This window comes from Festucalex cinctus, chromosome 21 (genome assembly GCF_051991245.1).
Source record: "Festucalex cinctus isolate MCC-2025b chromosome 21, RoL_Fcin_1.0, whole genome shotgun sequence".
Lineage (NCBI taxonomy): Eukaryota > Metazoa > Chordata > Actinopteri > Syngnathiformes > Syngnathidae > Festucalex > Festucalex cinctus.
Genome location: NC_135431.1, coordinates 18964456 through 18987529, shown reverse-complemented (window position 1 = coordinate 18987529; position 23074 = coordinate 18964456). Strand labels below are relative to the sequence as shown.

The 23074-nt window shown below is 41.1% G+C and overlaps 1 protein-coding gene across 11 annotated transcripts in view; it reads right to left on the bottom strand.

Annotated features, from left to right (window-relative positions):
* Window positions 1-23074, bottom strand: part of epha7 (eph receptor A7) — a 142783-nt gene that overhangs the window by 96716 nt on the left and 22993 nt on the right. For all 11 annotated transcript variants that reach the window (XR_013281120.1, XR_013281119.1, XR_013281121.1 and 8 more), the window contains exon 4: window positions 18082-18237. Coding sequence is in view for 8 of the 11 variants with exons in the window: in XM_077510065.1 (XP_077366191.1) it covers window positions 18082-18237 (156 nt within the window). In the remaining 3 variants the exon portion in view is untranslated. The remainder of the gene's footprint in view (window positions 1-18081; window positions 18238-23074) is intronic.

Sequence of the window (23074 nt, the reverse complement as noted above, 5' to 3'; positions counted from 1 at the left end):
AGAAAAGCACCAAAAGATGACGTTAGGCCCATGGTGTTTTTTAAATATTGCGCACAAGTAATACACATTTAAAAAACACAAAAAAAACCTAATACTAATACTGAAACTAACAAACTAAACTAAAATTAAGCATTTTTAAAAGAACTAAACTAATAAAAAACTAACAGAACCAGCCTACTATAATAACCCTACTGCCATATTACAAATAAATTGGTTTATATACTGTAGCATTTTTCTAAATATGCAAAAGCACAAATAAATTGTTTGTACAATTTTTAGGACTAAACACAATTTCTCTTCATAACATTATGTAACCCTTGCGTCCTTCTGATTTTCTGTATATGGCCCTCAAATGAAAAAGTTTGGACAACCCTGGTATAAGGAAATTCGTAGTGTACATTATTTACAAGATAAAATCTTGCAAAATTAAATTCAGAGAGCCTTATTGCCCAGGAGACAAAGCACAAGTGCATCATGCCTTTACAAACCTGTACAATTGAGTACCTGCAAGCTTCTCACAGGATCAAGATGCCTCAGATCACCAGATATAGTTGTGCTTATAAATTTACATACCATAGGGCAGTGTTGTCAAAGTCCGGTCCTCAAGGGCCTGAGTGCTGCATGTTTTCGAGTTTTCCCCACATTTAACACAGCTGATTCATATTTAAACTCATCAGCAAGCTCTGCAGGAGCCTGACAATGATCCTGATCATTGAATCAGGTGTGTTGGAGTGGATAAACCTCAAAAACATGCAGGCCCTCGAGGACCTGATATTGACACGTGCCAGGGTAAAAAGGAGTTTAAAAACAACAACAACAAAAAAACATGGCATCTCATAGTAGATCAGACAATGAAAAAAATGAAAACAGTCAGATGGTCTGGCAGAAGATAAAGTGCTCTTCTCCTTTGGCCCCGCTATTTATTGACATAAAAAAAAAAAAAATGGCGGCGGGCGTCACTCACGGACGCCGGCGTGCGTCCTGACTGACGTTGCTGCTGGTTGCTAAGGAAAATGCTTTGCATCGTAACCGTTGCTATGCAAAACTGAATTTGTAAAGTAGGCCCTTGTGAGCCAAAGTTTTATGCTTGTATCACCTTGTGAGCAATTCTTGTGTAATTTAGCACCGATTGCCAAGACTAATAAGTCACTACACCTTTATTGTGATGAGGTATAACAACAGCAACAACAGTGCATTTAACTGTGCACAAATGACATTTTCTTGAATTGGCTTGGAGCAGAGCAAGCTTTCCGGAAAAGTGCACACGACGGTGCAAAATCCTGGAATCTTATTTTGAGCCTTGAAATTGAAACTAATAAATCAATTGTAACGCAAGGCATTTAACGTACAATAATGATAGCGGCGTTTCAAATATGGAGAAAATAATTAGATTGCTTCTTTTATGAAAAATAACAGAGTTACTAAGGCCACTGTGGAATGATTTGGGATGATATTGAATGGCATGGAATGACGTGGAAAGAGCTGAACAGTTGAAAGTTGGAACGATTTGAATTGGCGAATGAATAATGAAATTACTGCAGAAAAAAAGGGGATTGGGTGTGAAGTACAAAGTAGGGAATGGAGTAAGGTGTTAAGAATCACGTTTGGAATGGACCAAATAATCATCCCATAAGTGAAATGTTTTGAATGTCATGTTGAAATGATGTTAATGTGTCATGTTGAATCTGCCATTGGGAATTAAAGGTAAATGTTAGGGTACCAAAATAGGAAATTGTGGGTAAGGCGTGAATTTTGGGAATGTAAAAGTGGAAGCGCCCATTGCCTAACTATTGGAATGCACTTTGAAATGATGTAAATGTGTGATATTGAATCTACCTTTGGGAATGTATGGGAAATAATGGGGTACAAAATCATGAATTGTGGGTAAGGTGTGAATTTTGGAAACAAAAAAAAATTGAAGCGTTCATGGCGTGAATATTTGTAACGTTTTGAAATTTGAATGAAGTGAATCGGATAAAAAAAAATGGCGAAGTAGTTACGTGCCAAAGTATTGGGGTGACAAAAAAAAAAAAAAAAGACAAAAAAAAAAGCATTATCGTAGGAATACGAGAATGCAATTTCTGGAGAAATTGCGTGTGAAGGCTGTGAGGCTGAATGATAATCCCGGGCATACCTAATCAATTGGCCAAGATGCCCCCCACCTCCCCACCCTCCTTCGAGAATCCCAGGCGTGCCTAATCATTTGTCCAATATAGCCGCCGCTCCGGGGGGACCAGGTGGGCGAGAATCCTGGGTGTGTAATATAGTTGGAACGAAGTGAATTGTATGAAAAATGTGGAAGTAGATGGTAACATCTAATCTGCTATTAGGAATGAATGTAGAATAGTAGGGTACAAAATAGGGAATTGTGGGTAAGGCGTGAATTTTGGAACTGAAAAAGATGGAAGAGCTCATGGCGTGAATTGGTGGAATATATTGAAGTTGGAACAAAGTGAATTGAATGAAAAATGAGAAAGTACATGTGAAATGTAGAATCTCACATTAAGAATGAGTGGGGAAAAGTAGGGTACAAAATAGGGAATTGTGGATAAGGTGTGAATTTTGGAACTGAAAAATATGGAAGAGCTCACATGGCGTGAATTGGTGGAATATATTGAAGTTGGAATGAAGTGAATCGGATGAAAAACGTGGAACTAAATGTGAAATGTAGAATCTCCCATTAAGAATGTATGGGGTAAAGTCTGCCGCTCCGGGGGGGCCGGGTGGTCGAGAATCCCGGGTGTGTAATATAGTTGGAACTAGGGCTGGGTATTCCCGCCAACCTCACGATACGATATGTATCACGATACATGTGTCACGATACGATACGTATCGACATACATATGTATCCCAATAATTGATCTTCAAGGCGATATGTATCCCGATATATTACATTAATTTTTTTGCATTTTATAAAAACAGTCATATGTATATCTAAAGGATACGTTTGTTATGCTGACTGACAAAAATATTTTAGTTAGTAGCGCTTCTGGTTTACCACCTAGCGGCATGCCTGGTCTAAATTTATTAATAGGCATGAGCCGTTATGAGCAAAAATATCAAATTATTAGAATTACAGCTCTAAAATGTGCTTATTTGAAATATTTGGGGAAATAAAAAGCATTTTTTTTCATGTAACACATTCTATTTCGTTTTTAAACAAAATAATACGAAAATTGGTACATTAAGACACGTGCCATGTTACGTTTATAAGTAAATAATTGTTGATATACTTCCTCTGCTTTCATTTTTCTTAGCAAGACACAGGTGAGCTATTTTTGCATTAATTGAAGGCAATTAACTTCAAAGACGCTGCTGGTTTTTATTTTTTAGGTACAATGCAAGCTGCAAAGGCAAACGTTAACTGCCTATTTAAAGTTAATGAGCAATATCGATACGTGTATTGTAATGAGGCCCGCAACGATATATTGCTGTATCGATTTTTTGAGTACACCCCTAGTTGGAACGAAGTGAATTGTATGAAAAATGTGGAAGTAGATGGTAACGTCGAATCTGCTATTAGGAATGAATGTAGAATAGTAGGGTACAAAATAGGGAATTGTGGGTAAGGCGTGAATTTTGGAACTGAAAAAGATGGAAGAGCTCATGGCGAGAATTGGTGGAATATATTGAAGTTGGAACAAAGTGAATTGAATGAAAAATGAGAAAGTACATGTGAAATGTAGAATCTCACATTAAGAATGAGTGGGGAAAAGTAGGGTACAAAATAGGGAATTGTGGATAAGGTGTGAATTTTGTAACTGAAAAATATGGAAGAGCTCACATGGCGTGAATTGGTGGAATATATTGAAGTTGGAATGAAGTGAATCGGATGAAAAACGTGGAACTAAATGTGAAATGTAGAATCTCCCATTAAGAATGTATGGGGTAAAGTCTGCCGCTCCGGGGTTCCGGAGAATCCCGGGTGTGTAATATAGTTGGAACGAAGTGAATTGTATGAAAAATGTGGAAGTAGATGGTAACGTCAAATCTGCTATTAGGAATGAATGTAGAATAGTAGGGTACAAAATGGAGAATTGTGGGTAAGGCGTGAATCTTGGGAATGAGAAAAATGGAATCAGTCGTTGCGTAAATATTTGGAATATGTCGAAGTTTGAATGGTGACAATTGGTTGAAAAATGTGGGAGGAGTAGCGCGTCAAAAAAGTGTGAGGAACAGAGGCAATTCTCGATCCAAATAAATACACATACAAACATGGTCTCCCCCGTGGGGAAGCGAATCCACGCCGCCTTCTTTTTCTTCTTTGAGGTTTGTAATTGAGTAACGTGTGTAGAGCGACAAAGTAAAACTTTATTTACTGACACACACGTGACCGCGGAGCTGGAGAAATATGCAAATCTTCACTTTGGCCGGAGTTTTTAGAAATTTTCGTTTTTAATGGAAAAAAAAAATCCCCATTGACATGTGGATGACAAGGTAAGCCGCTGAAAAATATCTCCCGTTTGCAAAAAACGTGGCTATGATTATATAGGGCCTGAAATATACACATGTGGGGTGACTGCTACACTCACATTTTGTACTAGTCCTCTAGCAGAATTTGTTGATGTGGTATATTTTTAATGGTGGATGGAATGGGGGTTTGCTCCTGGCAGCTGTGCTTGCACAAGCACTGCCCACAGCTGTTGCATGATCAATATCCAGTCTCTAATGTAGGGGTAGGGAACCCTGGTCATCGAGAGCCACTGCTCTGCCTGTCTTCCATGTTCTTTCCACCAATACAGCTGATTTAATGAACTGGCTCGTTATCAGGCTTCTACAGAGCTCGCTGATGATGTGTTGGAGGGAGACATGGAAAACAGGCGGGACAGCGGCTCTCGAGGACTAGGATTCCCTATCCCTGCTCTAATGTGTCAACTTTTGTCCTGCCAGTGAAGAACTAGCCACTTTATATCAGCTACATAGTTTTTATATAGGAATGGCATACACAAGAAAAACAACAAAACATTTTTTACGTATAGTCCAACAGTTTTTACTGACTTTTCTCCTTATTATGCAGCAGGGATTTGGAGTTTCATGTCCCCACATTAAAATCCTCATTTCTACTTAATCCTCCCTGACACATTCTTAATCCCAAAGCACCGGAGACCCTACTCACTATTTTGCTAAGGCCTATCCTTGGGTAGCTTTACAAGCCTGAAAAAGATCTGCCAATGAAGCAGTGTAAATGAATTTCAATTATGGCTCTATCCTTCCCACAACAGGAAAGAAATCACAGTGAGTCTTCCTCATCCTCACTTACTATAGCATGGAAGGGTAAAAATGTATGTTCAGAAACCATCCAAAAGAATTCTGAGACCACCATGGTGGATAACAATAAATTAAAATATATATTTGTACAAATGTATGGTCTCTTTGGACCTGAAATAACCGTGGGTAGAGAAGTGTATAATATTTTTTCTGGATCTATATATCCTCTGTCTTACAGGCTCTTTTGTCATATTTTTTCTTTTCTTTCATCAGATGGACTTTTGTTCTGACATTAACACTGTAACAACTATGGCCTCTAGGCCCACTCCACCCTCTAACTTTTTTTTTTAAGTTTGCTTCTTCTAAAGCAAATTCTCTGCAGCCGCATAAATATTCCACTGCCCAGACAGGATCTAAACTTGGTTAGCTCTGCAGGTGGTCACCCAACCACCAACAAAACTCTTTTGAAGCCGCTGACCAGGTGACAAAGGAATGTATGCGTCTGCCGAAGGAGTGTATTCAAGCCCGTCTTCTCAGAGCCCGAACAAATGGCTCCAATGATTTGGAATACACAAATGACCGATCAAAGGAATGTTCATGACTTCTTATCAATCACAAAGGGTATTCTGGCGCCTCGCCCTTCCTGGAACGTCTAGATGGAGCAACAGCACCGCCAAGTGGTGAAACTTGGAACTATCCTTAGTGACAATTCACATAAGTAACCGCATTTTACACATTTATACCATGATAATTCTTGACAGACAACTGAACTACGAATGATTCATGTTATATCTTTGTGTGTATGAACATCCTATTTCATTTGTACTCCATAAAGAATGAAAGATAATCAATATCTCTCAGTTCAGTCAGATTAGACAAGTAGAAGTTACCTCACAAGTTAGTTTATGATGCATTAATTACGATGTGTGTTAAACGGGTTGTGTGGGAAAACTGATTTGCCAGACTGACCAAATTTAATGCCAAATTATTAATCTCTTTAATAATTTTTTCTTAAAGTCTGCCCGAGCGAGCAGAAGGGTGTGTCACCACCCACTGAAGCCCCGCCCAAAGACTTTAAAAGGATGAGGGGACCTCTCTCTTGCTTCTTCCTGCTCTTCCGCCTCTTGTCTCTGGCTTCCAAGCCTCTTCCAAAACTCTCTTGCACGACCTGCAAGTGCCCCAGCCTGCTCGAACTCTTTGTTCCAAGAAACTTGCCAACCACGTGGCCCTTCTCTTTTCTGGCAGCAACCGTTGCCGAGAGCGGACCTTCGCTCCACGCCACGCCAAAGCAGGTGCAAACTGCAACGCTGACTAAAGACTCTTTTGCTTTTTTTTTGTGTTTTTTTTTGTTCCACCATCGGTGCTTGCCCGCCTGGACTCCGCGGCCCCGGCGTACACTTGCAACGTATCGCCGGACTCAAGGTTGTGCACCTAAGCCGCGCACCTCACCTGCTATTCGGTGGCGCTCCGCCGCAGTGCCAACGCACCTCCAACGGCTGGCCTTCCCCGTACGCAGGCGCGTACTGACCGAGCTGCAACACCTGAACTCGGACAGCTGCCCGGCAGAGCCAACCTTGGCGAGAATCAACCTCGCCGGATCGCCGACCAATCAAGGGACGAGCCGCGGAACTACGTCAGGCCCCTGAGCGGCTTTCCCTTGCTCACCTGTGGAATAAATCCCTTTTTTTGATTTTCTTGCCTTTTTGGAACGAACATTGACTATTTTTCCCCCTTTTTTTTCAAGACCTTTCTGCTCATTCGACGCAAACGATTCTCGTAAGTGTGCGTTTGATTTCTAGCTCGGCGTATCCACTGTGTGCCACTTACGTTTGAAACATATCACAAATCTGGCAGGTCAAATTTCTCTTTTCCCTGTTTCTTTATTCATTCGCATTCCTTCCTTATTTTCATTCGCATTTTATTCCTTTTCTTCTGACGGTAGAATAGTTAGATAGGCAGTGTTTTGATTCTGTAGTGTAGCAATCGTGAATAAATGCATGTTTTATGAACTCTATTCCGCCTAAGTCATCTGTGTTTCCGAGTGGATTATTATTCTTTTGTTAGTACAACGAACCACTGAATATTTTATATATATTTATATTTTGGACGCATTTGCTGAGGAAGGACGCATCTGTACTTGCTCCTGCACTCGCTCGAGAATCTAACTACTTGTTGATTTTTGCATTGGGATTTTTAACTACATTGTTGCAGAATGCCTGGCGGAAAAAGAGCTGACGAGAATGAGGAGATAAAATCTACTCTTAAAAAACTCAGTGGAATGGTTGCCGAATTACTTGAAATGAAGAAGAGCATTGAGCCACTTCTTCGATCTACTCTTCTGAAAAGCCAGGAAATACAGCAATTGAAGACAGAGACACAGGAAAAAGATCGAAGCATTGTTGCCTTGGAACAAAAAGTGGATGATTTGGAACAAAATCTTCGGATCAACGACGTGATAGTCACAGGTATCGAGATCAAGCCGCACCGTGGCCCTTTGAGAGCTGCGGCTAGGACGAGCACGGAAGATTCTGACCAATCTTCAGGGAACGAGACTGTGGAACAGCAAGTGACACTTCAACTCAGAGATTTGGGATTAACTGTTGACCCTGCGCACATTCAGATGTGCTTTTCGCTTCCAACTGGAGGGACACGACCACCGGCAGTTCTGATCAGGTTTGTTGACAGAAAGAAAAAGATTGCTCTTCTGAGAGACCGTCACAAGCTTCGTGGGAAACATGTCTACAACAACGAAAACCTTACCAAACGAAATGCTGACATCGCCAAAAAGGCACGACAAATGAGAAAGAATGGACTTATCGAAAGCACGTGGACAAAAGACTGCCGAATTTTTATTCAAACTAAAGAAAACTCTGGTCAACTAAAAACACGAATCGTGAAAGGAGCTGAGGAATTGGCAACGCTTGAGAGACAACAGCAATTCACAATATCACAACAACAACAACAACAACAACAACAACAACAACATCACTAAGTACCCAAAGCTGGAGTTGTACATGTAGCTTGCTGACTTTGCCAAGGCTAACTCTTGTTTATACACCTGCATTGATAACATGTATTGCTGTTCCCGTTTGAATGTAAATATTGTCTGGCTCGAATTCCGTTTGGACATTTGTTGTAACAGTCAAGGCTACATGATAAGGCTGTATTGTGGCTCCAATGAATCTGCTGTCAATACGCATAATGGGGTTGGTGGTCTGGTTCCTGGAATGCGGCTGGCGTGGGCCGCTCTGCTGGGTGAGCTCGGCTCGGCAGCGCACAGGAGTCATCAGATCGACAACGTGCAAGCAACCAGTGGTGCTACCTGACCAGAATCGAGGCGCTTGAATCGCAGTGGGCAGAATGCAAGCCGATCTACTCTTCTGGAAAGCACAACATGTGTGAAAGCTGATCCGAGGTCAGCGAAGACCCTACTGGTGAAAGAGAAGAATTGCGCTTGCCTTGGCTGCTCGCCTGGCGGGGTGGGCCTGCTGGTGGCGTCTGGGGACCGACTCACCAGTTCCAAGTGTGCGTTTGATTTCTAGCTCGGCGTATCCACTGTGTGCCACTTACGTTTGAAACATATCACAAATCTGGCAGGTCAAATTTCTCTTTTCCCTGTTTCTTTATTCATTCGCATTCCTTCCTTATTTTCATTCGCTTTATTTTATTCCTTTTCTTCTGACGGTAGAATAGTTAGATAGGCAGTGTTTTGATTCTGTAGTGTAGCAATCGTGAATAAATGCATGTTTTATGAACTCTATTCCGCCTAAGTCATCTGTGTTTCCGAGTGGATTATTATTCTTTTGTTAGTACAACGAACCACTGAATATCGAGTGTGGCGACTTTAGATTATAAATGACTGATGAAAGAAGGATTTTGGTCGTTGTTTGCAAAACCAACGTGGTGCCCCAGAGGTTATCGAGGTAAATATAATTTACCTCTGTAACGTCCAGATTACTAATTCGTCCAAAAGACGACCCAATTATCGCTACAACACTAATCTTCAAAGTTAAAAAAAAAAGAGACTGAAAGCTCTAAAAAACAAAACAAAAAGGAAATTTTAATTGCTAGTATATTAATACAGTAGTTGGTCATCTGGAGTGCCTCCCCACCCATTAAATGTGAAACTTACTAAAAAGTAAATCTTTTGTAAGCTGTCTGTTTCTTAAAATGTGTATATGAACAAGTCATTCTATATTTTGACAAAAGGTAACGTATCAGTGTGGCTAATCCACCCGTGACTTGGTGACTTGATGAAGTATTACCCTACTCCTAGGGGTGGGCGATCTTGCAAAAATAGAATATGCCTGCTCAATGACTTGTGGAATCAAAAACACCTACTAACTATGGCCAGCAGATGGCAGTATTGTATCTCTTTTCAATGGGCTCACGGTATATGAAATTACAATGAAACACGACTGATATGATGAAATTGAATCTTTTCAAGGATGACGTGAATGATCAAAGCCTTTGTCACATTAAATCTAATTCACAGAGGGTCAAACAAAAAAAAAGTGTCTAAGTCACTGTTATGCAAAAAATGTATCTTTTCAATGTCACTAAAAATACCTCTTTTCGAATGGTGATTACTAAAGAACGAAATAAGGTAGAAACATACTTTTTTTTAATGTTTATATAGTCGTGGTGCAGGGCGGCACGGTGGCGAGTGGTTAGCACGTCTGCCTCCCAGTTCTGAGGACTCCGGTTCGAGTCCAGGCTCCAGCCTTCCTGGGTGGAGTTTGCATGTTCTCCCCGTGCCCGCGTGGGTCTTCTCTGGGTACTCCGGTCTCCTCCCACATACCAAAGACATGCATGGTAGGTTAATTGGGCGCTCCAAATTGTCCCTAGGTGTGCTTGTGAGTGTGGATGGTTGTTCGTCTCTGTGTGCCCTGCGATTGGCTGGCAACCAGTCCAGGGTGTCCCCCGCCTACTGCCCAGAGCCAGCTGAGATAGGCGCCAGCACCCCCCGCGACCCTTGTGAGGAATAAGCGGTCAAGAAAATGGATGGGTGGATGGATGGATAGTCGTGGTGCACAATATTTTGTTTGCCTTGAAAGATGAGTGAAAATTCTCGAAATCGGCTGGCACTGTTGGGGTTGTTTTTTGGATAAGGTTTGGCAGTCAAAGAGTTAAGACAGTATTAAGGCACATTATGCTTCATTCAGTTCCATTCTTAAGTAAATTCGAAAGGCAGTTTCACAAAATGCCCTCATCATCGTAACTGCTGCAACTTTGTAATAACCACTCCTTTACAACTGGGAATGTGCAAACAAGAAAACTTGTGTAAAATAATGAATACATGTCAATCGATACAAAACATAAGCTGTGAATTTAAGAAAAAAAAAAAAAGTGTTCAAATAGAGGGTAGGTTCTGTTTCCTTATGGTGGAGAGATACTGTATTTAGCACAAGCAGTATATGTGCTGACATTTAAAATGATACTCATACTCATCATAACACTAATCAGTATCATATTTTGCATATTGTATCATATGACTGCTAAAGCATTAAGTACAGATGCCACAATTACAACTTGGGGTCTCTGTTTAATGCACAGCAGTCCAATGAAATTCAGTTGTTTGCATAATATCTCACGATAGTCTCTTTACAGACTCACACCCACACAAGAGATTCTGACTTGGCCTACTTTTGAGTTTTCAGGGGGGAAGTGTGATCATTTTTCTCATATGCATGTGTCTGGCTGCACATGAAAGATGGAGAAATAATGAAGGTGATAACACGAAAGAACTGCCCATTTGCCATTCTTTCGGCCAGCCCCATGTAGGTTTGGATAATGATGTCATCGATCTGATACTCCCACCTGGATGGTCGTGAAGGAACTGTGAAAATCGTGTTCTTTGACTTCTTCAATTCTTTCAAGACCATCCAACCTTTTCTGTTGGGTGAGACGCTGCTTTGGATGGCTGTCTTATCATCTGGCCTCTCTTGAATCATTGACTGCTGAGTGCTTATTAAACAGGCACAGGTTGTGGGCTTGGGGAGCACCCTGTTGGATGTTAAGGTCAACATGGACTGTGAATCGAATGATGTATTTTAGCAGGGTTCTCATAACTATCAGTACAAAACAGGCACATATGTAAGAGGGCACATTTTTAGGGGTCTGTTAACTTGAATTACAGAGGCGTGCACATTTTTCATGCACAGTTGCTAACAGCTTTTGAAAAAAATAACAGACACCTTTAAAAAAAATGTATTTCAGAAGGTACAAGAAAGCAAATGGTGTCAACGCTTCAGATGAAATCCCTTGCTATACTGTAGGTAAAGATGCCATCAAGCACTGTCACTTAAATGTTAGCATGGTTGTGATAAATAAAGAAGCAGTGCAGTGTGTAATTTAATTCTTTCAGTCAGGAAATGACAAATTGCTCTCCTCATCATTGTCTACCAGGCTTAGAAAAATAAACAGAAATCTAAATCTATAATCATAATGACATGAAGAGAGGGAACAGAGTTGCTATGGATGACATCTGTGCATTTCAGGACACGTGCAAAACTCCGTGCCATTGCAGATAGTTCAATAGTGCTGCTATCGCCGCTCAACAAAAACTGAGCTGTTGCAAACATGCTGTCCATGAAGAAACAACACAAGGCAAGGCAAGGCAAGTTTATTTGTACAGCACAAGTGCTCCATGTGGCGACAGTCCAATAGTGCTGTCATTCTTTGCTCAAAACCGGGGCTGTTGCAAAACATGCTGCTGTGAACTACAGCCGATACCCTCCAAAGAATGACACAGCCAAAAACACAGAAAACAGCCCACAACGGGTCCACATGGTGTACAATGCACATTAAATTATATATACATATTCTTTTAACCCTCGTGCCTTGAAACCAGTTGTACCCTCGAAGTGTATAACATTACTTTATATGTAATTCTACTTTGAGGTGTGATAACTAAGTCAATTTTTAATATTTTTTTTATTTCAACCACTCAAAATGTTCATTGGCATCAGAACTATCCATACATATGAAGTTTTATTTTATTTTTTTATGTATTCCCCCCTCTTAGGACAATACAAGCCCAAAGAATGGTCTATGAAGAAAACTAACTGTGCTGTATACATGTATAAAAAATAAATGAAAAATTAATACTTCATATGACATAATTAGAGCTTTGAATAAGGCAATAAGTTATAACAACAATTTTTTCAATGCATGTCAAATTTTTTGACAATGGCAATTTAACTCATAAAAATCTCCTCGCGATTATTTTAGCCAAATCAGTAATTCTACTTTGAGGTGTGATAACTAAGTCAATTTTTAATATTTTTTTTATTTCAACCACTCAAAATGTTCATTGGCATCAGAACTATCCATACATATGAAGTTTTTTTTTAATTTTTTTATGTATTTCCCCCTCTTAGGACAATACAAGCCCAAAGAATGGACTATGAAGAAAACTAACTGTGCTGTATACATGTATAAAAAATAAATAAAAAATTAATACTTCATATGACATAATTAGAGCTTTGAATATGGCAATAAGTTATAACAACAATTTTTTCAATGCATGTCAAATTTTTTTGACAATGGCAATTTAAAATCTCCTCGCGATTATTTTAGCCAAATCAGTAATTACTTTGAGGTGTGATAACTAAGTCATTTTTTTAAATATTTTTTTTCTTTCAACCACCCAAAATGTTCGTTGGCATCAGAACTATACATACATATAGTATATTTATTTATTATTATTATTTCCCCCCGCCATAGGACAACAGAAGCCAAATAATACACTATGAAGAAAATTAACTGTGTTGTATATATGTATAATAAAGAAATAAATTTGAATCTTTCATATGACATAGTTAGAGCATCAGGCAACACGGTAGCTTTGATAGAAAACTTTGGGGAAAAAAGTACTTTTTGTGGGGCTCCGGAGCGGCACCGGGACCCCTCCGTGACTTTAGCCGGAAATTGTGTTTGATTTTCGGATACAGGAAGGCCCGATTTACACCCCCGTATCCGGCGTCGCACGACAACGAGCCACGTATCTCTGTGCTCACGGTTCCAGATATGTGTCAGATATGTGTCATTTTCCCCGTAGGACGTACGGTTCCGAAGAAATAACGGAAAGAAAAAGTTCCATTACACCGAGACCTCCGTTGACTTTACCCGGAAATCGTGCTTGATTTTCGGATAAATTTACACCCCCTGTATCCAATTGTATCCGGCGAACGGAAGTCAACACAGCGACGAGCTACATACCGTTGGGAAGCTGCACGTCCCCCGCGGCTTTCAGTGACGTGCTCATATGTTCGTTTATGTTTATTTTGTAGAAGTACTTACTTGCCAACTTGCATTTGCAGCTTTTTGTGTCTCCGATCGCCGTTCTTTTACTTAGATCCAGGAAGCTCATGCCTCTTGCACGTTAGCCAAATGTGTTGTGAATCCAAACTAGCCGAATAAAAATCGAAGCTTAGCACTTTCACACGTAGAAATGCAACGGCCAGATAAGATAACCGACGAGGAATTCATCTCGACAACCGTTACGTTACACTTCATAAGTTGCAAAAAAAAACGTTTTTTTTGTTTCGTTTTATCCCTTCTGCTTACTGTTTTCACCGATCCATGCTCCTTGCCATGTTTTGAAGAATGCACGAAGGGAAATACGTCACCTCCACGTTGGACGCACGTTTGGCCACAATGGCACGCCTCCCCCCTGCAGGCTTTCCGGAGCAAATAGCAATGGTCGGCTGAAGTTCAAAATGGATGATCGAACTGCGCATGCGTGTGGAATATGCACGCTATCAATTCTAAAGTTCTAAAGTGAAGAAAGAGAAAAAAATATAAATAACAGCCTTCACACACTGAGGAAAACCGCTGTATTGCAACGACGCCCCCCTCTAACAGTGGCTCATTTTGGGAACATAACAACGACAAAGAGCATTGCCATTCGACCCCTCCCACTAGGGAAAGTGCCTCCCACGTCCATGCAGACAAACAAACAGCATATCCCAATACGAAACATAAGTCAATAGCTCGCAATAACTTTTTCTGCACAAAAATATAGGTGGCGCGCGTGTACGCGCATCCACGAACACACACGCGCGCCCACTAACGTGCACGCGCATCCACTAACATCTTGTCGAATGCACAATCAGTAAAAAGCACGAAGAAATAAGTCTGTGTGGAATATGGCGTGGTGGAAACAGTCCGGTGTTTGCAAGGAAAATCATTAATTGGCCTCTTCCGCCACCTGGTGGATTTGGGGTGCGAAATCTTTCTCATGGCCATGGCACCGTCGAGGAATGTCCATAGAAGGATTTCATGCAGAAATCACGGAAATTGCAATAAAATACATGCAGTGTCCAATCGGTCTTATAATGTACATTAATGTTACGCGGCTGGCTAACGTATCTTCCAGGGTTATAAAATGAGTAATCTCCCTCATGCAATGGCTGAGAAATGTCGGCACACTCGCATTTTGACGGTCCCCCAGTTTTCCAAAGCCGTGGCTCATTTTTTATTTATTTATTTATTTTTTTGTGTTTTCCCCCAGCACAATCAACTCCCAATTTACATATTTGGATACACAATGGCACGAGAAATGTACATGCTTGCGAGGGTAGAGTAGAGTGTCTCTCTAGCTGTCACACTAGCTGTCACATCTATCAAATCTACCTTTAGCCCCTCACTTCTACGAGGTCGTGAGTCCTTCGGCAGCGACCCCACCACCACCACCTGCCCATTTTTCTCCCGCACTGATGTTGTACACCTCCTCTCCTCTTCATTCCGTCTCTCTGTGACGTTCTAACGTCTGCCATGACGCTAAAGCAGGCATGCGCAGTGAGCGGTGTCCTCCCTCTCTTTTTGTTGTTTGTTTCAGAGTTTAACGACCCAATTAAGTTAATTGTTTGATTGACGCTAATATGTGAAGTTGATGCTCCCTCCGAAAGCGAATGGTCAGAGCGCGCGGTTGGCGGGGGCGGGGGGTGTTGTAGGGGGATGAACGGCTCTCGATAAAGACTCGGTTCCCATCGTTCACGTTGAAGAGCCGTTCAAAAGACTCGATTCGTTGAGTCACTACAACATGCAGCTGAAGACAGTAGCAGAAGCCCGTGTCATACAGCTTGGTATTTCCCTTGGTTATCGAGTCCTCTCGGTGCACTTGTATGTCCCGGTGTTGGTACTGCGCGCGACCCAAAAGAATAACTCTCGTGATGATCCAATGCATGGATTCAAACTACACAGGTATGTCCCACAGCCAACACACCAGCTAAGCTAAAAGCATACTGCAAGCATCTCATTTCTCAGTTTGTGGCTCCCTGTCAATGTACACAACTAGCATGAGAAGGAGAAGTAGAGTGAATGTGAATGAATGAAAGTGAATGAAGAAGGAGAACGCAATTGACCTTTCGCAAACTCCGCTCCCCAAACGAGCATTGAGCAATCACACATTTAGCAACCGTTGCTATGTAAGCATAGTCCGTCACGCTTTACTCAGCTCTCGATGATGTCCATAGTCTGATCGATTTTATTTGATGGCTTACGAGACTGCTAACCACCATAAAACTTTACGGAAGAAGAGTGACAACCATTAACAAGCTCCGGACCTCCAAAATGATGAAGCGGTGTGCCAACGGAGTATGTAAATCGGACTGTGCTAAGGTAAGACTATGTTAACTCTATCGGGCTAACTAGCTAGCTGTAGTGTAGTTTGGTTTTGGGGCAATAACAAAACGATATCAGTTATTGTAGTTACTATTAATGAATAATATATATTACTAGAATGTCATTGCCATCTAAGTTAAGCTTGTTCAGTCAGTGGTTAATGTTAGTTTAATGTCTTCTGTTAGCTTTTGCATTTGTCTAAATGTTGCGAGCTAACGTTAACACAAAGCTTCGTCAGTTTTGGAAAACTTAGCGTCCTAATAAGTGCCCCGAGCTTATCTTTTTTCATTTTTCATGCAGCATTTTGTGAACGGACACCCGTCTCCGGAGTATCCCAACATTGTGCTTGCTGTACAAGTGTTGAACCAGACAAGGGAGCAGCTCGAAGGCTGTTAACCTTAACTAAATCCATGGCTAGGGTGACATAAATATTTTTTTTATGATGGACAAAGAATAACAATGACTGATCTGATGCTTTCAAAGACAAAAAAAAAACACTAATGTTTAGCTAGCTATAAACACCGAGGTTTAGCTAACTTGCTGACCTAACAGTAATCCTCATATTTTAACAATACTAGACTAATATAAGTAAGAAAACTTACCCGGCAGTACAAGAGCACGACTGGTCCATAATGCTGTGCTGGTTGCATCTGAAGTATAGGTCAGATTTAGCGTGCGTCCTGTATGTTTCCCCTTCGCTGGCTAATTTAATATTATGACTATAACCCTCCACTGCATATTGTAAACCTTTTTGCCTCGATCTGGAGGATATTGCACTGGTATTGCTCCAAAAGAAATCACTAATACACGCCGGTGTAAGTCTTCCCGTCACGGCTTGTGCTGTCGGAGTCACCAAGCTTGACGGACTAGCAACAGTAACTAAGGGGGGCGGAGCTTATGCGAAAGGTCGATTACATCATCAAACTCAAAATGAACCTCAGCAAAACAAAAACAAAACAAAACATGAAGAGCAGTGATTCCGTGGTCATCATCGTGTCTCAGATTTAAAAAAAAAAAAAAAAAAAAAGACGTCATACATTAACCAAAAATGAATGTGATGGCAAAAGAAAAACAAAAATTATTGATAAAAAGGGAAGGTCACTCTTGGCAATATTTTTTGGATATATTAAGTGGTTAAAATGTGTTTGATAGATTTATTGTTCCATAAGGTGGCTTCATATTTCTTTTGGCTGGACGGTAGGTTTATTTCATGTCTCAAATTTTTATATTTCTGAAATACTTCACACTGTGCACATATTGTGTTTGTGTCTTTTTAAAGGTTAAATATTTATATTTCAAATTATCAGCCTTTTGTTTTCCTGATCCTTATTTTGAATAGAAAAAAAAAAAAAAAAAACAATTATAACTGTCAATAACGACTAATAAATATTTAAATTGACACATTTTTTTCAGTCATATCGCCCAGCCCTTTGTTGCGGTCTATTTAAATAATTGATTCAATATATGAAAATATAGAAGACATTTTTGTTGCTTTTTAGCATATTTGAAGAATGAAGATACTGTAAAAATGTGTGGTGTCTTAAGATTAATGTCTACAAGCAACAAATGTCACTATAAGTTTTAAATATTTAAATGAATCGTATGTTTTGATAGCCACTGCTGTTGCAGGCAAACTTCGTGTTCCAATCAAATATTTTGCAAATATATCGAGTTGTGTATGCCTAAGGTCATGCTACACCTCCACAAAAAATGGTGCGACCAAATCCTGTGCTGTGCGAGCAACTAAAAATGTTCATGCTAGTAGTGGAAAAGTTAGTGTAGAGCCCTACACTTGCTAGACTTGCACTTAAATTTTGAACAATTTCAAAATTTTGGACATTTTCAAAGTAAATTTACAACAAGAAAAATGGTAAACGGAGATCCCGGACACCCGGCCTGCCGAGGAAACTCATTTCGGCTGCTTGTATCTAGGACCTGTTCATCCGTGACAACCCACAGCTCGTGATCTAGGTAAGGGTCGGAACGTAAACATACCGGTAAATCGAGAGCTTCGAGTCAGATATCGTGATACGAATGTCTCTCTAATATCTTCTGTAATCATCTCAAGATAGCCACTCTCATCAGTGAACAATTAATTGGCCAAAATTCCCACCCTCACACTCTCTGTAGAAAGACTTTGAAGAAGAGTTCAAGGTGTAGCTGTTATTTTGGGAGCCTAACTCTGTATTTATCTGTATTCATCCTTTATGTAATGTATGCTGAACAATACCAGGGCAGACTTACTTGTGCAGGCCACAGAAGGAGGGTCAGAGAACGCTCGATAGTAACCGTCATCACACTCACAGCGCCGGGAACCCTCACGGTCAATAAAGCTGTGCATTGGGCAGCGAGAGCATTGGAGGTCCTGGGAGGACATTTTGTAGAAACCACGACCACATGCTGTTGATAAGGTCAAAAGAGACAAAACAAGAAAAGTCAGGACACCTGCATCTGAACTCCAACTTGTGCTTAATTATACAAACCAGAGAGTCTTTTCAGCAAAATTATATTTCATGTAATTTCAAACATGTTTGTAATTCCTTCCCATCCTAATCAAATTCCAATCATGGACCTCAACGGCTGCAGTCCTGCATGTTTTAAATGTTTCCGTCCTCCAACGCACCTGATTCTAAACATCAGAATCGTTATCAGGTTTTTGCAGATCTTGCTGATGAACTGATTGTAGGAATCAGGTGTGTTGGAATACGGAAACATCTAAAACCTGCAGGACTCTGGCCCTCGAGGACCAGGATTCCATGTTCTGTTCTAATAGTACAGTCCATTCAAATTCACAGGGAACCAAGTTAGAACATGAAAATGTATAAAAATATAAGCATGATTCCACTGTAAAATATATATATAAACTAGAAATATAACTAGAGCTGCGAGCAGCTATGAAGGGCTCTCGGAGCCCGAGCCACTTTGGAGTACTTGCGCGACGGGGTAGTAGCGCATTGGATTTTTTTCCAAAATCGGGGTATGACTGAGCCATTTTTGAAAACTTTCACAATAAACTATTACAATATTGATAATTTTACAGGCTTGATGAGTGTGCAAAGTTTTCATAAGATTTCATCTCTGACCCTCAAAAGTCAAGGCCAAATCCAGTCAGGGCCACTAAGAACGCGCTACGCCAAAAATTGCTCCACATCTGCACATTTTAATGATATACCAGTGCAAATACGCCCACAAAGTTTACAGTTGGGAGCAAATTTGAGCCTGATTTAAAACACATAGCAATGGATTTGCGCCAAGAACATGGCAGTTTAGTAACAGTTGCGAGAAAAATGAAATTATCACAAAGCGGGGTTAAAGACGGAGGAGGTGCGAAAGCGTTTTCCTCATTTAGCGGCATTACCCGGGATTTACACCGGATACGGTTGCGGTGCGGTTGCGGTGCGTTCCGGCGACGCAAGCAATTAGATTACATTCATTCGAATGGTGCAGTTTACACCGCTTGCATGCGCGTTGCGTGTCGACTGAGTCTCAGAGTCTCAGCTGCGGCGTGCCGCAGCCCTTCCGCAAGGATAGACCTATTTTCTATTTTTGCCGGACACCGCAGCAGTAGGCCTCCGGCAAATGGCATGCTAGCACAAAACACATCGAGCGGGACAGGAAGACCGACGCAGTTTCCAAATAAATTTCCGGTTACCTTTCAAGATAAAACACTCGCCAGCTCCTATTTCGCAAGCATGCTAGCAAAACGTAATGTGGGCGTAGACGGGCCTGGGGTTAACGTGCGAGGTGCTCATTCACGGTTTAGACACCAGCGAAAATGGACGAGGAGAGGTTTATATTGGAGGTAGAAAGCCATAAAATAACAAAAGTCCACCTCTCTGCTTCTCTGTTGAGCACAGACTTTCTGTGTGTTTGTCGTTGTTTTTAATGCCACATGATCGCGCGAGGTCACGCGAGACACGGCGGGAAGTGGTCGGCGACGGAGCTGCCGGACCGCAGCTGTGCGGAGCCGGTGTGGATTGGCCAAAAAATTCACGCGTCCGGAGCACGCAGTCAAGACGCACCGCACCGCAGCCGCACCGCACACACAACCGGTGTAAACCCGGGGTTACGCTGTGGTGAGGACACTGACGACGTCATTCATTCATTCATTCATTTAATGTTCTTAAAATACATATTACTGCTGCAATCATCCATCCATACATCCATTTTCTTGACCTCTTATTCCTCACAAGGGTCGTGGGGGGTGCTGGAGCCTATCTCAGCTGGCTTTGGGCAGTACACCCTGAACTGGTTGCCAGCCAATCGCAGGGCACACAGAGGCGAACAACCACTCACACTCACAAGCACACCTAGGGACAATTCAGAGCATCCAATTAACCTGCCATGCATGTCTTTGGAATGTGGGAGGAGACCGGAATACCCGGAGAAGACCCACGCAAGTACGAGGAGAACATGCAAACTACACCCAGGAAGGCCAGAGCCTGGACTCGAACCCAAGTCCTCAGTAGTGGGAGGCGGACGTGCTAACCACTTACTCACCGTGCCGCCCTGCTGCGATCATATTTTAAAATGTACTTTCAGAGGTTGACGTGGGCACACAGTATGCATCTGTATGTATTAGTATGGTCCTCTTCTCCGATGTGGCATGGAGTAGATTCGTTTGTAGCTCAAATTCCAAACTTGAGTAGAAATGTTTCAACTTTTTTCAACTTTTTTACCAAGGACAAAAAAATGGCAAATACATGCAGGTATTTAGTATTTACAGTAAAAGAATAAAGAAAATCCCTTTGAAAACTAAAGTTGTCATGACTCGAGTCATGCAGGAGTAATGTTTGGGTCTTGTCTCACATCTGGGGTCACGTCTGGGTTAAGTTTTAGTTGAGTTCATGACCGTGCACCAGAGTTCAAGACCAGTTACGTGTCTGTTTTGGTATTGATGTAACAGCATTCCAGTTTCAACTAGTTTTAGGCTGTATGATGTCCGGACTATATGATGTCAATGATCTTTTATGCGATATGATGTTTGTTGATGTCTGTAATTATGGAGTCAACAAACAGCCAATCAGAGAATTCCATGTCAGTATTAGTACTCACATGTCTAGCCACAACCAATGACTGTCTATTTAAGGGTCTGAGAAATGTGTGTGTTCGCCGGATTATTGCTCAACTGTTCCTGTGTACCACTCTCTTATGTTCTGCCGCTCAATGTGAATAAATACATAGTCTTATTTGGGTCTGCATTTAGGATCCTACCTCTCAGCACACAACAAAAGTACTACCACAAAACAAATGTTTGTTATTTTTGCATATATATATATATATATATAAGGATCACAGTACAATAACTGAATTATTAATTTCCCTAAAAATATCCATCCATCCATTTTCTTGACCGCTTATTCCTCACAAGGGTCGCGGGGTGTGCTGGCGCCAACTCAGCTGGCTCTGGGCAGTAGGCGGGGGGACACCCTGGACCGGTTGCCAGCCAATCGCAGGGCACACAGAATCGAACAACCACCCTAAAAATATAAATAACTTTAATAGTTATGTGCAACTTGAACCTTATCAAGTACTGCTTATAAAGAACCACAATACCCTCAAAATATTTTGATTGAGTCAGAAATATTTAAGAATGCTGGACATTTTGTAAATTCATATTTTTTTCAAACTCTTTACTGTGATGTTACATGAGTTATTGATTTTCCTACAGGCAAGCCACAGATCTGAAGTCACCCAGAGGAGCAGCCCTGCTGACAGCATTTCTCTCTCTCTCTCTCTCTCTCTCTCTCTCTCTCTCTCTCTCTCTCTCTCTCTCTCTCTCTCTCTCTCTCTCTCTCTCTCTCTCGCTCTTTTCTCAGTCTCTGTCTCTCTGTCCCTCTCTCCCTCTCAGTCCCTCCCTCCCTCCCTCTTCTGTCTCTTATGGTGGCTTGACCCCAGGCCCTCGTATCAGATGAGTTTCTCCCTCATGCAACAAAGACACAACAAAGGAACACCAAAAACCCGATCTTCTGGTAAAGATTTTTCCTGTCTAATCAGTGATCACATCCTTCTCAGTGAGCAGGGAGACACTGACAAAAAAGGCATCTGTGCAACAGTTCAGTTCAGTTAAAAGTGGCAAAATCTTAGAATATTCAGAGGAATTGGATCAGGGATTGACAGAGATGTCTTCATCTGTTAGTGCAACTAGAGATGAAGGCTGCTACAAAAGGAGAAAAGCTTCTTTTGTCTTGCAGTAGGAGGAGGCCTGGGCAGGGGACTTTTCTGGCCATCAGGGGTCAATTGCTGCAATCCATCTTCCATTTTGACAGTGCCCTGTCAGCCAGTGCACTCACAGTACTAAACACACCAGGCAGTCTTTTATGTGGCACTGTGCTAGTCTTCACTCATGTGTAACTGGAGTTAATATTCACTGAAGCAATTCATGGTGTAACTGACAAAGTTGAAATAAAAAATACACTATTTGATCCAATGGAAGGCTTCTTTTAACAAAAAGCCTATTTGTGTGAAGGCTGGAGGCATATGTTATTCTACACCATTCTCGATATTCTTATTATTCCATTTTATTCCTCACACTTTTTTGACGCGCTACTACTTCCACATTTTTCAACCGATTCTCGCCGTTCAAAATTCGACATATTCCAAAAATTCACACAACGACCGCTTCCATTTTTCTCAGTTAAAAAATTCACGGTTTACCCACAATTCCCGATTTCATACCCAATTTTTCCCCATTATTGTTAATGGGAGATTCTACATTTTTCATCCAATTCACTTCATTCCAAGTTCAATATATTCCACCAATTCACGCCATGATCTCTTCCAGCTTTTCAGTTCCAAAATTCACGTGTTACCCACAATTCCCAATTTCGTACCCGATTATTTCCCACATTCTACGTTTTCCATTTACTTCCACATTATTCATCCAATATACTTAATTCCAACTTCAATATATTCCAGCAAGTCACACCATGAGCTCTTCCAGCTTTTCGGTTCCAAAATTCACACCTAACCCACAATGCCCGATTTCGTACCCCATTATTTCCCACATTCTACATTTTCATTTACTTCCACATTATTCAACCGATTCAGTTCATTCCAACTACAATATATTCCAGCAATGCACACCATGAACTCTTCCAGCTTTTCAGTTCCAAAATTCACACCTTACCCACAATTCCCGATTTTGTACCTGATTATTTCCCACATTCTACAATTTCCATGTACTTCCTCATTATTCATCCAATTCACTTGATTCCAACTTCAATATATTCCAGTA